Source organism: Gavialis gangeticus, unplaced genomic scaffold (assembly GCF_001723915.1).
Source record: "Gavialis gangeticus isolate Ggan-Ray unplaced genomic scaffold, GavGan_comp1, whole genome shotgun sequence".
Lineage (NCBI taxonomy): Eukaryota > Metazoa > Chordata > Crocodylia > Gavialidae > Gavialis > Gavialis gangeticus.
In genome coordinates this window covers 11,519,218-11,531,256 of record NW_017729001.1, presented here as the reverse complement: position 1 = coordinate 11,531,256, position 12,039 = coordinate 11,519,218, and the positions used below count along the sequence as shown (strand labels likewise).

The 12,039-nt window shown below is 48.7% G+C and overlaps 1 protein-coding gene across 3 annotated transcripts in view; it reads right to left on the bottom strand.

The window, feature by feature from the left end:
- Positions 1-12,039, bottom strand: part of LOC109290356 (malectin) — a 32,836-nt gene that overhangs the window by 10,398 nt on the left and 10,399 nt on the right. Inside the window, exons 3-5 of one of the 3 annotated variants that reach the window (XM_019506811.1) lie at positions 11,819-11,995; positions 11,634-11,691; positions 10,216-10,546 (exon numbers count right to left, since the gene is read on the bottom strand). In XM_019506811.1, coding sequence (XP_019362356.1) covers positions 10,317-10,546; positions 11,634-11,691; positions 11,819-11,995 — 465 coding nt within the window. In that variant the 3' untranslated portion in view covers positions 10,216-10,316. Of the gene's footprint in view, positions 1-10,215; positions 10,547-11,633; positions 11,692-11,818; positions 11,996-12,039 lie in introns of those variants that run through there. The other 2 variants (XM_019506809.1, XM_019506810.1) reach the window with 2 other exon arrangements.

Genomic DNA, 12,039 nt, shown 5'->3' with positions numbered 1-12,039 from the left:
TTCTTGTCCGGCCCCGGGGCCGCCGCCGCCGCCCTCGCCTTCGAGCCGCTCATCGCCCCGCGCCGCCGCCAAGATGGCCGCCGCCGCCCGCCGTAGCTATGGGAGCGGGGGCGGGGCGCCGCAGGGTCGGAGGGCAACGCCGCGCTGCCCAGCAACGGCGTGACGGGAGTTGTGTCCCTCCCCCCGCGAGCGGGGGCGCTACGAGCGCACTCGGGGCCGAAGCTAAGCAGGGGTAACCGCGTGCGGGAGCGGGAAGGGAGAGCTAAGGATAGTTAGTCTCGGGTCCTAGGTCCGGGGCGCGAAAGGCTCTTCACTGCAGTCGCAGGCCTCAGCCCCTGCCTTTGAAGGCATCCGGGCATACTGGCTCAGAAGTGCTCAACCAGGATCCTTGGGCTGCTCCAAGGGCAAGCATGATTGACCAGATAAACCCAAGACTGCCAACAGGACCCCCCCCCCCCCATCAGGGACTGAGCCTCTCTGCTCAGTCTCCAACATTTGCAACAGGCTATCAGTTTTCTGTAGTAAAAAAAAAAAGTGACAACTCAGAGCTGAGAGGCCCAGGCTGCCAGAGGGACCACACAGCACAAGCCCCAGCAGTCAGGGGCTCAGGCCAGCGCCAGGACATGCTGCTGGGACTGGAGACCAGAGCTCGACGCCAGTGCAGGACTCCTCAAAGCTATTGTCAGCTCCCACCAAGCCCGGCAGTGGGGAGGAGCAGGGCCAGCACAAGTGCTTGGATCTGCAATGCTCTTCTAGGCCCAGTTCAGCCTTTTGGGAGTCCCTCTCCATCAGAGCCAGGCACAGCCTCGTGGGAAGAAAAGCCCAGAAGAGGCCGAGCAACCCATCCCAAGCGCCCAAGGGACGGGTGCAGACACCTTGGAGTAAGACCCAGGCAGTCCTGCATCCTTCCTGCAAGCTGAGTGCATGGCCTGCACCGCCCCAAGACCAATATGCGAGCCATGTCTGACCTGTCACAGGCAACAGGTGCATCAAAGCCCTTCCCCAAAGATGACAACAGCCGTGGTCCTGCCAGGGGGCCCCACTGCCTGCTGCTCTGCACCTGACCCCTGTGGCCCCTCCACTCCTGGGCACAGCACGCTAAATAGCAGGAGGGCTGGCTGTAAACAAGGCTCTGCAGCTCCACACTCACTCCAGGACACCCCATCACCACGTGCAAACAGCTTCAGCAGGACTTGCCCAGGGTGTGTGGTGGGTCTCGTATTGCTAGTGCCATCATTGCAACACTGCTGCACCCTGCAGGGTTCACACAGCACTTGCTTTAAATAAGCCTAGATGGATATATTTTCCTAGGTGGATGGAGCCCTTCCTTCCTGTAGCCACAGCACATCCTTGGCAAAGCAGACACACCTGGGAATTAATGGAAGGAAAAGGAACTGCTCTACTCCCATATACTATGCTTTGGGGTCTGATTTATCCTATAACTACAGAGCATCACAAGCCCAGTTTCTCCCATCTGTTCTCATCAGCACTTGGCTCTCTGCAATCAGATTTGGAGCAGATAGCAGCACTACTGTATTGCTCATTAATTTAATCAAGTCAAAAAAATCCTGTGGGGCAGCAATTTAATTACAGAGAAGGTGGTTTTCAGTCCTGAGAGAGGCACAGATCTTTCAGGGAACAGCCGCAAGTCCCTTTATTTAATGAAGGGAGCTGCAAGTGAAGTGTGGTTTCTTGATCTCCTCTGGTGGCTGCATAGCCCCGTGCTTGGGTCATTTGAACTATCTAATTAGCCCAAGCATGTCCCCCTTTTCTACAAAGGATCAGGTGTTAGGAAACCCCTCTCCTCAGGATTTCCTCTTGCTTAGCCCAGTGTGGAGAATCCTATCCTGGGCACCAACTCCCCCTGTGCGTTCTATAGCAAGTCTAAGTCCAGACTAGAGGATTTCACCCCAAGAGTCAGGAGCCTTTGGCAGGCACCATGGGGCTGAACCTTAAAATGTCCAACTCCCTTTGAGGATCTAGACCTAATTTTTTCTTCCCTGGGTCTCCCAAACTCACTTCATCTGGCATCTCCTATCTTCCCCCTGCAGGTTTTTAAGCAGGTGAGTCTGTTGAACAGGGCTAAACCAATCACCTGGTCAGTAAAATCCTATCCGTCTGCCTGGGGAGGGGCAGCAAGACTGGCTCTGCCTGAAATAGACTGCAGTAAATACCTACCAGCCAGGGACAGCAAATGTCTGAACTGTGGTTGGGAGAAGCCCTCTGCTGTACGTAACTATCCCAGCCTTTTCTTTTCAGGCTTCACTTTTCCAATCTTGCTACTACTGCAGCTGAGTGAGACAGTAAGGACACTCTCAGACACATTGCAGTTAACAACAAAACCTCAGTCATTTCATATCCGTTTCTGCTGCAGCTTCTCCTCTTGGGGAAATGTCATTTTTCACAGTGACACAGCTGTGACCTGTTCCCTCTGCTCAAACAGGGTACCACAGACTGTTCCTCTTAGCTGTCTAATCAAGATCATCTCTTGAGGAAGGATGTTCTCAGTCCGAGTGCAGGGGGCCCTGAGAACACAGAGGGAAACGTGAATTGCAGATGTGGGGTCTGAGCTCATTGGATATCATCTCTGGTGGAGCTCCCCCAGAGCAACATCCTTAGAAGGGAACAAATTTCATCAGACAAAAAAACACAACTCACCTTCCTTTTAGTCTGGTTACACACCTAAGGGTCTTCTAGGGGCTACATCTGTCTCCTCAGTGGAATGGGAGGAAGGCAAGAGGCACTTTCTTCTCGCTGCCACCTCCTCCCAGGCAGATGCATTCAGGTACAAAGTAGGTAGAGTTCTTCCTTCCTCACAGGCCACAGCCACCACATTGACTGGAACAACCAGCCAGGTCCTATTTACACATGCAGTGCTACTGTCTTATCATTGATAAGAAATGCCATGTGTTCACACATTCTCCCTGCCATGGCTCTGGGCATCCTTTATTCAAGCTACCCCAGGCAATCTTACCCATCCAGAATCCCAGTACCTGCAAGTAAGGCTATATGCCTCAAGTGCTGCCAGCAAAATGTAACCTCTCAGAGATGAAGCCTCAACAGTACTGAGACATATCTTAGACCTTTAGACTCTACTGCTGTTTCTTCTGGAGACAGCAAGTGGATAAAGAATTGCTTCTGCTGTGTCACAAGCAGTCCAACAGCTCAGGGGAAGGATGGGTGAGTTACCCTGCTAGCGTCAATTTGCTTGGAGAGAGGTCCCTGTCTTCTATTTGTCTTTTTGTCTCATACTAAGATTGGCACAGATCCCTCTACACACATAGAAGCAAGATAGCTTCTGCCTCTAGCCTGCCCGATCCAAGCAGGAAACAACAAAGCCCAGCTTGGCACCTATGAAAGTCATGTTGCGCAGGATAAGAACAGTTACAATGCTCTTCATCAAGATCAGAGAGAAACAATCCTGTTTTCAGAGACCTAGACACAAGCAAGAGAGACTCTGAGAAAAACAGACTCATGGCTGCTTTAGGGGCTAAGAGACTCTAGCTGTAGCAGTGGTGGGATTTTAAACAGCATCTTATCAGCTGCCTGCAATCCTCTCTGCAGTGCAGAGTCCCAGCTTCACACAGCTACAAGATGTAAAATTGTCCTTTCCCTAAAGCAAAGGAGGTTCCCCCTAGTTCACCTTTGAAAGAAAAAACACCAGTTCATGCAAGTGACAATATAATTTTGTTTATTTTCCTTTTAACACACTGCTGGTTAAAACTGCCAGGCAGTAGATTTCAGAACATTCCCTCAACCAAACATCCTGGGAAAAATTAAAAAATAAACAGCTACATGTACCAAAAATAAAATAACCCACCCCCACACCCATCTCTTTCCCCAAAAAACAAGTCTTTGCAAAGCCAATGCAATCAGAAGGAGACATCTGTGCTTTTCACCCAGGGCCCAAGCTTGCTGCAAACAGAAATATCACTGTAAATTGTTACAACAGAATGGACAGTAAAAAAACAAAAAGAAAAACAAAACAAACAAACCTCCTTCAAAACCCTTTAGTACTGATGACAAACACAGATGAAAATTGCTCTCCAACTGCTTTCTCCTTCACAGACAATCTTAGGCTTGCAGCCTTGAGTAGCTTGCAACTGTGCGATCTTTAATGCCCAACAGATCAACTCACTGCAAGAAGCCAGCATCCTCATAGCAGGAAGAGGCACAAATGCTGTTTATTAAGGCCCTGTCTACACAGCCAGCCATTAACAGAGCAACAGGTTTCACAATAGAGTCAAAAGACCTTATTTCAACACAGTTAAGGGCTGCTGTGCAGGGGGGGCGCGGAAAAAAAAATCAGTGTCACTATAACTAGGCTAAAACCCTGGACAGTTCAGGCTGCTGCCCCCCAGACCCCAGCCTGAAGCTGCTAAAACTTCTACTTTGGCTCCATGCAGCCAGGGGCCATTTCACAGACTGGATAAGCAGCTAGGGCCCGAGTACAAGCTGCTCCAAGCAATTCTGATCCTGCTTTACCAGTGAGCCTCCAGTGAACATTTTACTCAGAGACCCTGGCCCAAACCTGTTTGACTGAGACAGAATGGCCGTGATGAACAAATAAGCACTTCCTTAACACACAGAAATAGGAAAGAATGGTCAAAACCTTTTGCCCTTCTTAGATTAAACACACACTTAGAAAAGCTTCCTGTTAAGAAACCCATCCAAGTTGCTGTTTGCCACTCACACCAGGAGAAATCTCCATTATGCAACGCCCTAAGCAGAAGCCTTTGCTGGCTGTAGTGGAGCATTCAATATTTCCTGATCAGACAGCGCTGCTGTGGAGGGAGGAAAGCACTTCTGTTTTTTAAATAAAGCACTTATTGAAAAAAGAAAATCAGACTCTATTAATAAATCAGCAAGGAGAGTTCTGTTGACCAAGCCAAGGACAGCTCACCAGGTGGCATTTTTCCCAGTTCTCCAAAAATATTCCTTTAATGTACAGCTATAAACTCTGATCAAGCCAGAGTCCAGGAAGACGCAGGCCAGCTTCAAACTCCTCTGCACAAACCAGCACCAGAAGTTAAGTGCATTTATTCCTGTATGCATGAGATGAGCCCATTCAGTGCCGATATGAAACACCCATCCCCTCCCCTTAGGCCAAGATTAGGACCTAGGGACACAGCACAAAGGGCCCATTATTAAGCTCCATCCAATATGGGGAGTTCACAGCTCCATCTCAATTTGTGGTGTCCCTCAGGTATACCTGTCTAAGCCCGTTTAGAACTACCCACGAAAGAGTCAAGTGGAAATGGACTAAGGTGAAAGAGAGGCAGGCCTATTAGACCTTGCACTTTGGAGAATAAAACACAGCCAGTGGAAGAACTGAGCCCACCTTTCCTTGGGTTCCCAGAGAAATGGGCTGAGTGGATACAAAGAGAGGACAGACACTCCTGGGGTTCAACACATTTGTTCTCAGAGGCTAATCCTCACACCCTGCACATAAGCTCCTGAGAGGAGTTCTCAGGTCACAAAGGGTTACTATGGTATCAGGCTATAGCTGAAACTAGACTCTGCTTCCCATGTTATTGCCAGCCTACCCCAATAAGCCCAGGGGGAAAGCACTCCAAAGTGGCAGTCTGCTCCTAGTTTAGAGACTTGCTGGACCAGACAGTGCAGGGAAAAGCCTGGGGCCAGCAAGGTTCCAGTGGCAGGATGGAGTCGACGCCATGACCCAAACTATGCTGTTCATGTAGAAACAGGTTTGGAGGCAGCTCAAAGCCTCTCTGCTACCCAACAGCTGACTATGAGTCTTGTCAAACCCTCAACAGGTCTATAGGCAAGTGAACGTAATGCATGTTAAATCTGTCAAGCAGCACCCAGCTATTCCCACTGGGCACCTGCACAATTCTGCCTATGTATTTTGCAATGTGGCCTGGGAAATCCCCAGTCCTCCTCCAGGAACCTTCACTGGAGACTGCTTTGAGAAGGCCAACCCTGAAAGAGTACATCATCTCCTCCAGCACCCATCACTCTATTCAGAGACAGCAAGAACCAGAACAGAAGACACCTGCAAGCAGCTCTGCACTGGAGCTAAGATGTACCAGAGCAGAGACAATGAGATAGCTGCCCTGTTCCTCACAGGGGTAGGAGTGCCTGAGCAAGGACAGCTGGACTCAGGAAACAGATTTAAAGAAAGAAAAAAAAAGGAAGGAAGGTCCTTAGAACAGAAGCTTCTTCAAACTCATCTGTAATTAAATGATACAAAGGCACCAGAAATGAACAAAATGATTCGCTTTGGCATTCTGCTCGCTTCCACCTGGGAACGGGCAGATGCTGTTCTAGTTGTAGAAACACCAGCAGTCACAGGACTAGCTAACAGCTACTGAAGCCAGGGAATTCAAAGTTAAGGATAAACAGGCCTTTCCTTCCCCAGATGGCCTGAACAATACGCAGGGCTCAGTCCCATACTCCTTGCATGCCCAAGCCTTCTACTGCCATTAGCAGGAGGCTGGGGCACAGAGTGCAGGGGTAGGTAAAGCTGCCTGCTACTCCAAAACCCTGCCTCTGGGAACAGAGGAAAGGGTGTGGTGTAAAAAAACCCCAAACCATCAGAATCTTCCCTTTGGGAAGCCCAGAATATCAGCCCACACCTTTGGGGAGATTTAAGCATTTTGGAGTGGGATACTTGGCTGAAAAAACTATTTAAATAATCCGCTCCACAGCACACAGTAACCTCCAAAATCAATATCCTCCAGTGAATTATGACTGGTTTGTCCCGTGTCTGTCCTCTGTATGACTGCAAGGGCAGGTGCTGAGGGCTTAAGCCCATCCTTACTTGGTGATGGTTATCTGTAGGCAATCTGAAGTCTGTTCACACACTTTAATGTTTCTATTTGGTCCCCAAATATCTAGGAAACTCTGTGTTACATGCTTCCAGCACACAAGGTTGCTGAACCGCTCTGAGTTTAGAGAAGCAGAACAGCAGCGTAGGTTTTACACACTTTCAAAAGGAAAGCAGCCAGACAAAGCTTAGGACAAAGTAGAAGCCATCACTGATGCCTACTCACTTCCATCACATACCAGCCTTGGGGACTCCTAGATCAGCAGGCAAAGAAGGGAAGTACGTTTCCTGCAAGTCACAAATAGCTCTGCACACTAGTTTCCAGGCTGGGATATGCAGGGCTTTTTGCACCTTGCCATACATGCTCATTCTTAACCATCCATCCCCAAATACAAATGGAAACCAACAGCAAAAGGCAACAGCTGAATGAAGATATTTCCCAATAAATCAACAATAGAAGTATAACTCTATATTCTCCCAGAATCAGGTACCTCATCAGTCTTTACCCACCTGATGCGCAGGTGCCAGGCAGGAAGAGGTCCAAGCAAAGCCAGCCAAAAAAAAACAAAAACAAAGAAACAGACCTCGACATCCACCCAAGTTGGATGGTTCCCTCAGACTCTAACCTTGTCAGAATCCTCTTATACCTTTTACCAAAAAAAAAAAAAAAAAAAAGCCTTTGCTGCCTTGAATAAAATCTAAAGCTGTCAGAAACTGATGGGCTGGAATGGGAAAGCAAGGAAGAAAGCAGATTTATTATAGTACCATAATGACTCCAGGAGACCAGTGATGAGCTAAGAAATTCTAAACCCATCTGGTGACATACTACAGCAAAGCAAATTATGATCCTCTTCCCAAATGTTCTAAGCTGAATTGCTTTAAATTAAGAAACGTGAGCTCTCACACACCACAGAAGTCAGGCCCCATGCAGCAGGCTCCAGACTAAGCAAACCATGGCACACAACCTGTTGGAAAGGAAAGAGACCAACTATCCCAGCCTTGCAGGGGAATGGTGTGATCTAATTAGCTTCCTCCATCTCAAACATGCACATATCTAGACATAGGCCCCTCAGCCTAAATTGAACAAGCCAAAGAAATTGTGAGTCACGTCAACAGGAGCCAAGCTGGGTCCTGCCCAAGAAGCAGCACACATAAGAACTGCCAGCACTTCAGACAAAGAGGAAGAAAACATTCCTGACTTGGAAGGCTGGACTGTCCCTACATCCCTACAAAGTGAAGTCCCTAAGCCTGGGGCCTAGCTGGTTAGTGATGGTGACCAAGAAATCTCAGTGTTCTACCTGGTTTTCAGGCACTGCTACTCGAAAAAAAGGGGTCTTATATTGAAAGTAAGAAGTTCTAGGAGCAATAAGGCTTCAGAAAGAGGCAGAGTGATAAAGCTGCTATTCCACCAGACATCCCAGCATTCCAGAGCCCAGCTTACTCCAGGATCTACTTGTCTATAGCATTGGCCTTTTCTTCCCTGTGTAAATGTTTTCTTACGACCAAGCTTCTCTGCTGCTTTCCCAGCTGGGCTGCTTGTATGCATACTACAGGTCAACAACAGCAGGAGAAAAAAAAAGTCAGTTGGGCTTGATATTCTTCACTGACAGTTGCAAATGCAGTTATGGTTAAACATGGAGCACCAGTGCACCTGGCTGGAAAAGCAGAAGGCTGGTGTGGCTACTGCAAGAGACTCTGCCTGCTGTTAGAGAAAGGCCAAGTCAACTGAGCAGCTAAATGTGATTTTGCTGAAGGCAACCAGAAGGACTCAAGGAGGAGCAGATGCAGGGAGGGATTCCTCAGTCCAGCTGCACAAGATAAAAACAGATGAGCTCCTTGGCAAAGGTAACACATAGAGCAGGAACACTGTTAGAATGGAAGCTGACCAGGCTGGTACACAAAGACTTCAAGCATCACAGAACACCCAATCCTGAGTACCTCAGGTGCTGAGCCCCTCATGCCAGGCAAGGTTTATTCATAACTCCCTGGAAGCTTCAAATGCTCAGCACTCAGAGGATCAGCTGCTGAGGAACCAGTCCTTTCAGATCAGGAAGAGATCAGCTTGAACACAGAGGGACTATTGTTTGGACACTGTTCAGCTCAGCTTCAGGTTTCTGGAAGTACTGCTCTCCTCATCACACCAGGCACACAACCAAAGCCAGACAGCAACATGACACATGGAACACACTCCCTTCACATGGGAGCAGTCATCTTGCTAAGACACTGCTGGTGGAAAGCAAACGACGTGGTTCAAACTCATCCCCAGGTAACTGAAGAGGCTGGTTGGGTTGGTCTAGAGGACTTCCCTTCCATTTCAAACTCTTCACAACCATTAGATATGGTCACTTTATGGGCTAGAGTTTTGGCATGTGCCAGGACCTCTTGCACAGGCAAGTCCTGAGATACCAAACCCTACACAGAGTAGCTGATGGGACACACTGACTGTTCCCAATCTCACTGCTCTGGACTGGACTGGTCAAAGCAGCTGGGATTAGGGAGCAGCTTGGAAGTACTTGAAGTGGTGCTTTCCTGTCTTACAGATACTAGACCAACAGTCAGAGCAGGGAGGCACAAGCACTGGAGACTCAGTGGAGATGCTAAGAACCTCCAATTTTTTGAACACCTGGTCCCTAGCAGCTCTCAAGCAGACACCATGCATTAAAGAGAGGAAGGGATGAGACTGGAAATGGAACCACAGAAGAGAAAAAGAACATTAAAAAAAGAAATAAAACCACAACTTGTATCGAAAAAAAAAATGCATCTGGGTCAGAGACACTAACAAAAAGCTGACCTACTGCAGGGCATGGCAGAACCTCTCAGCAACAGCCCCAAACTTCCAATCATCACAAGAGAAAAGTCTCTCCCATCCGATGCAGCAAGTCAGGCCAAATAATTCCATCTGCTTCTGATGCAATTCGCACCCTGAAGGTAGAACATTTCCCAGGAGACCAAGCAATGAGGCGGAGCCTTAGCAGGTGTAGCGCAAGGAAGTACCATACATTTAGTTACACACTTTCAGGCAGATATCGAAGAGGAAGTCTCTCTCCTCCATAGTTGTTAAAGTGTCACCCAATCACACCATAAAGTCTGTGCATCTTTTTGGTGAAGACACACATCTAAGCCTGGTTTCAAAAGCTGCCTCCTTACTTAGGTTCTCGTGCGGATGATATTCCACCCTGACAAGGGTAAAAAGCTTGGGTCACGCTACTTCCTCTCCTTGTGGGATATGGACTGAAGTACACCAGCTTCCACTTCCTACAGCCCAATGTACAGACAGCAAGGATCCAGTTTAGTCTCAGATGCCCCAGGGAGGAAAGGAGGCTGCTTCCGGTGAGAGTGGGAAAGCAGAGGCCTCCCTGATCGCTGGCTGGAGGGAGGTAAGCTCCGCTGTCCCTGTACCTGCCGTTCACTTCAAATGAACTTTTTTCCTTAAATTATGAACAATTTGGAGGACATGGAAAGCAACCACATTCGGTCCAACTCCCTCCCTCTTGTCCCCACTGCTGCCTCTGTATGGGGCTCTCTCTCACAACCGGCACAGGCAGAAGAGGGTAGGGATGAAGACACCAAAGGCCACCAATATAGGGAACATGAGGCTGCTGTTGTCTGAGGCATAAGGGTTTGGTGTGCGGGGACCCGACTGAACCCGGTTCTTATTGGCCTGTTTTTTAACATTGGGGCCTTCTTCATACTCCTCTTCATCATCCTCATCCTCTTTTTTCTCCAGGCCTGGGTGAGGCTGCAGCTTTGGAACATCTATTGGAGCAGAAGAGAGAAATCCACAAAGGTGAAGGAGCTGTCAGGATTCTAGCAGGCAAGACCCTCCCCCAGCCAAATAGAACAGGGCACCAGCAATACCCCGTAGACCTACAGACAGCCTTACACTGCCAGTACCCCCAATCCAGCATAAACTCCCCATGCAGAGACACTCAGACAGCCCTCCTCTCAGCTGGTTGGTCAAGGAAATCTAGACATCCTTGCACTCCTCATGCAGGAAGAACTACATCATGCAGGCAGGTTTACAACAAAAAGGCAGTCAGACCCTTCTCCTACTCTTCCTGGATGCCCAGTAAGATCCCAGTGAACAATGACAGATTTGATGCTTAGAGAACTAAGTGCTTCCACTCCTACAAAGGACCCTCCCACACAGCAGCCCTCTCTAAACCTGCCAGAGGTTCTCTACTCATTCACCAAAACAAGGCAAAAGACAATACCATCCAAGTCCAGCCCATACTGATATGGAGCCAGATTTCAAATTCACTACACAGAAAGATGCTGGGATATCACTGGACTCCCAGAGATGCCCTGGCTTAAAAAACAGGGCGACAGTACCAGGGACCCCACTTACCCTCCCCACAAAGTGCACACATTGCGCAGATATTCTGAACAGAAGGTTGGGAAAACCAGTGGCATCCTCGGAGCCACGAAGCCAGAAGCCCAGCATGGAGAGGAAGTGACAGATCAGAAACTGAGCCATTATTAGCCACAGGGGTCCCCAAAGGCAGACAGTCTGCAGTTGCTTGTGACATCATTCAGCCAGAGAGTTTGCCTCTAGCTATGGCTCTGTAAGAGGCAAGATTGATGAGGGTGGGTGGGAAGGCAACTAGGATCAGTCTTGAACTATACATGCACCAGTCTTTGTACATGAGGAGGCAGGCCCACACCTGAAGGAAGCATGCACTATGGCACACCCTCACAGGGAAAGCAGAGGGAGATGGGTGTGGCCCAGACAACTCAGCAAAGCCTGCCACTACAGATGGAGTGCTGCATGCAGGGGCTAGGTAATAATGGGCTGATTTCCACATGAACAGTGCTGGAGCATTGAAAAGGCTCAGTAGCTTACCATCCACTGTTCCTTGCAGGAGGTATAATGCACAGATTTTTGGATTGTCGTAGTATCCCTAGAGAAAAAAAAACCCAGAAGAAGTCAGTGACCTCAACCACCACCCACACAGCTGCACCACACAGCAAAGAGAAGAGGAAAAAAAGAAAGCAAGGAAAAGCCCAGTGCCCTGCAGGAGTTGTTACCTTGACAAATTCAATTTGGAGCTTCCCTGTGAATGTGGAAACCTCTCCCTGAACACTCAGCTTCCCCTTCTTGATGCTCATTGGAATGATCTCATCGTGAGCCGTGCTGTGCCCAACTCGGTCAAAGATATCCAAATCCTTCACCACCACATGGCCGTTCAAACGCACATCAAATACCTTTGGTGGGGAGACAGATTGCAGAGAGCATCATAAAGGAACCA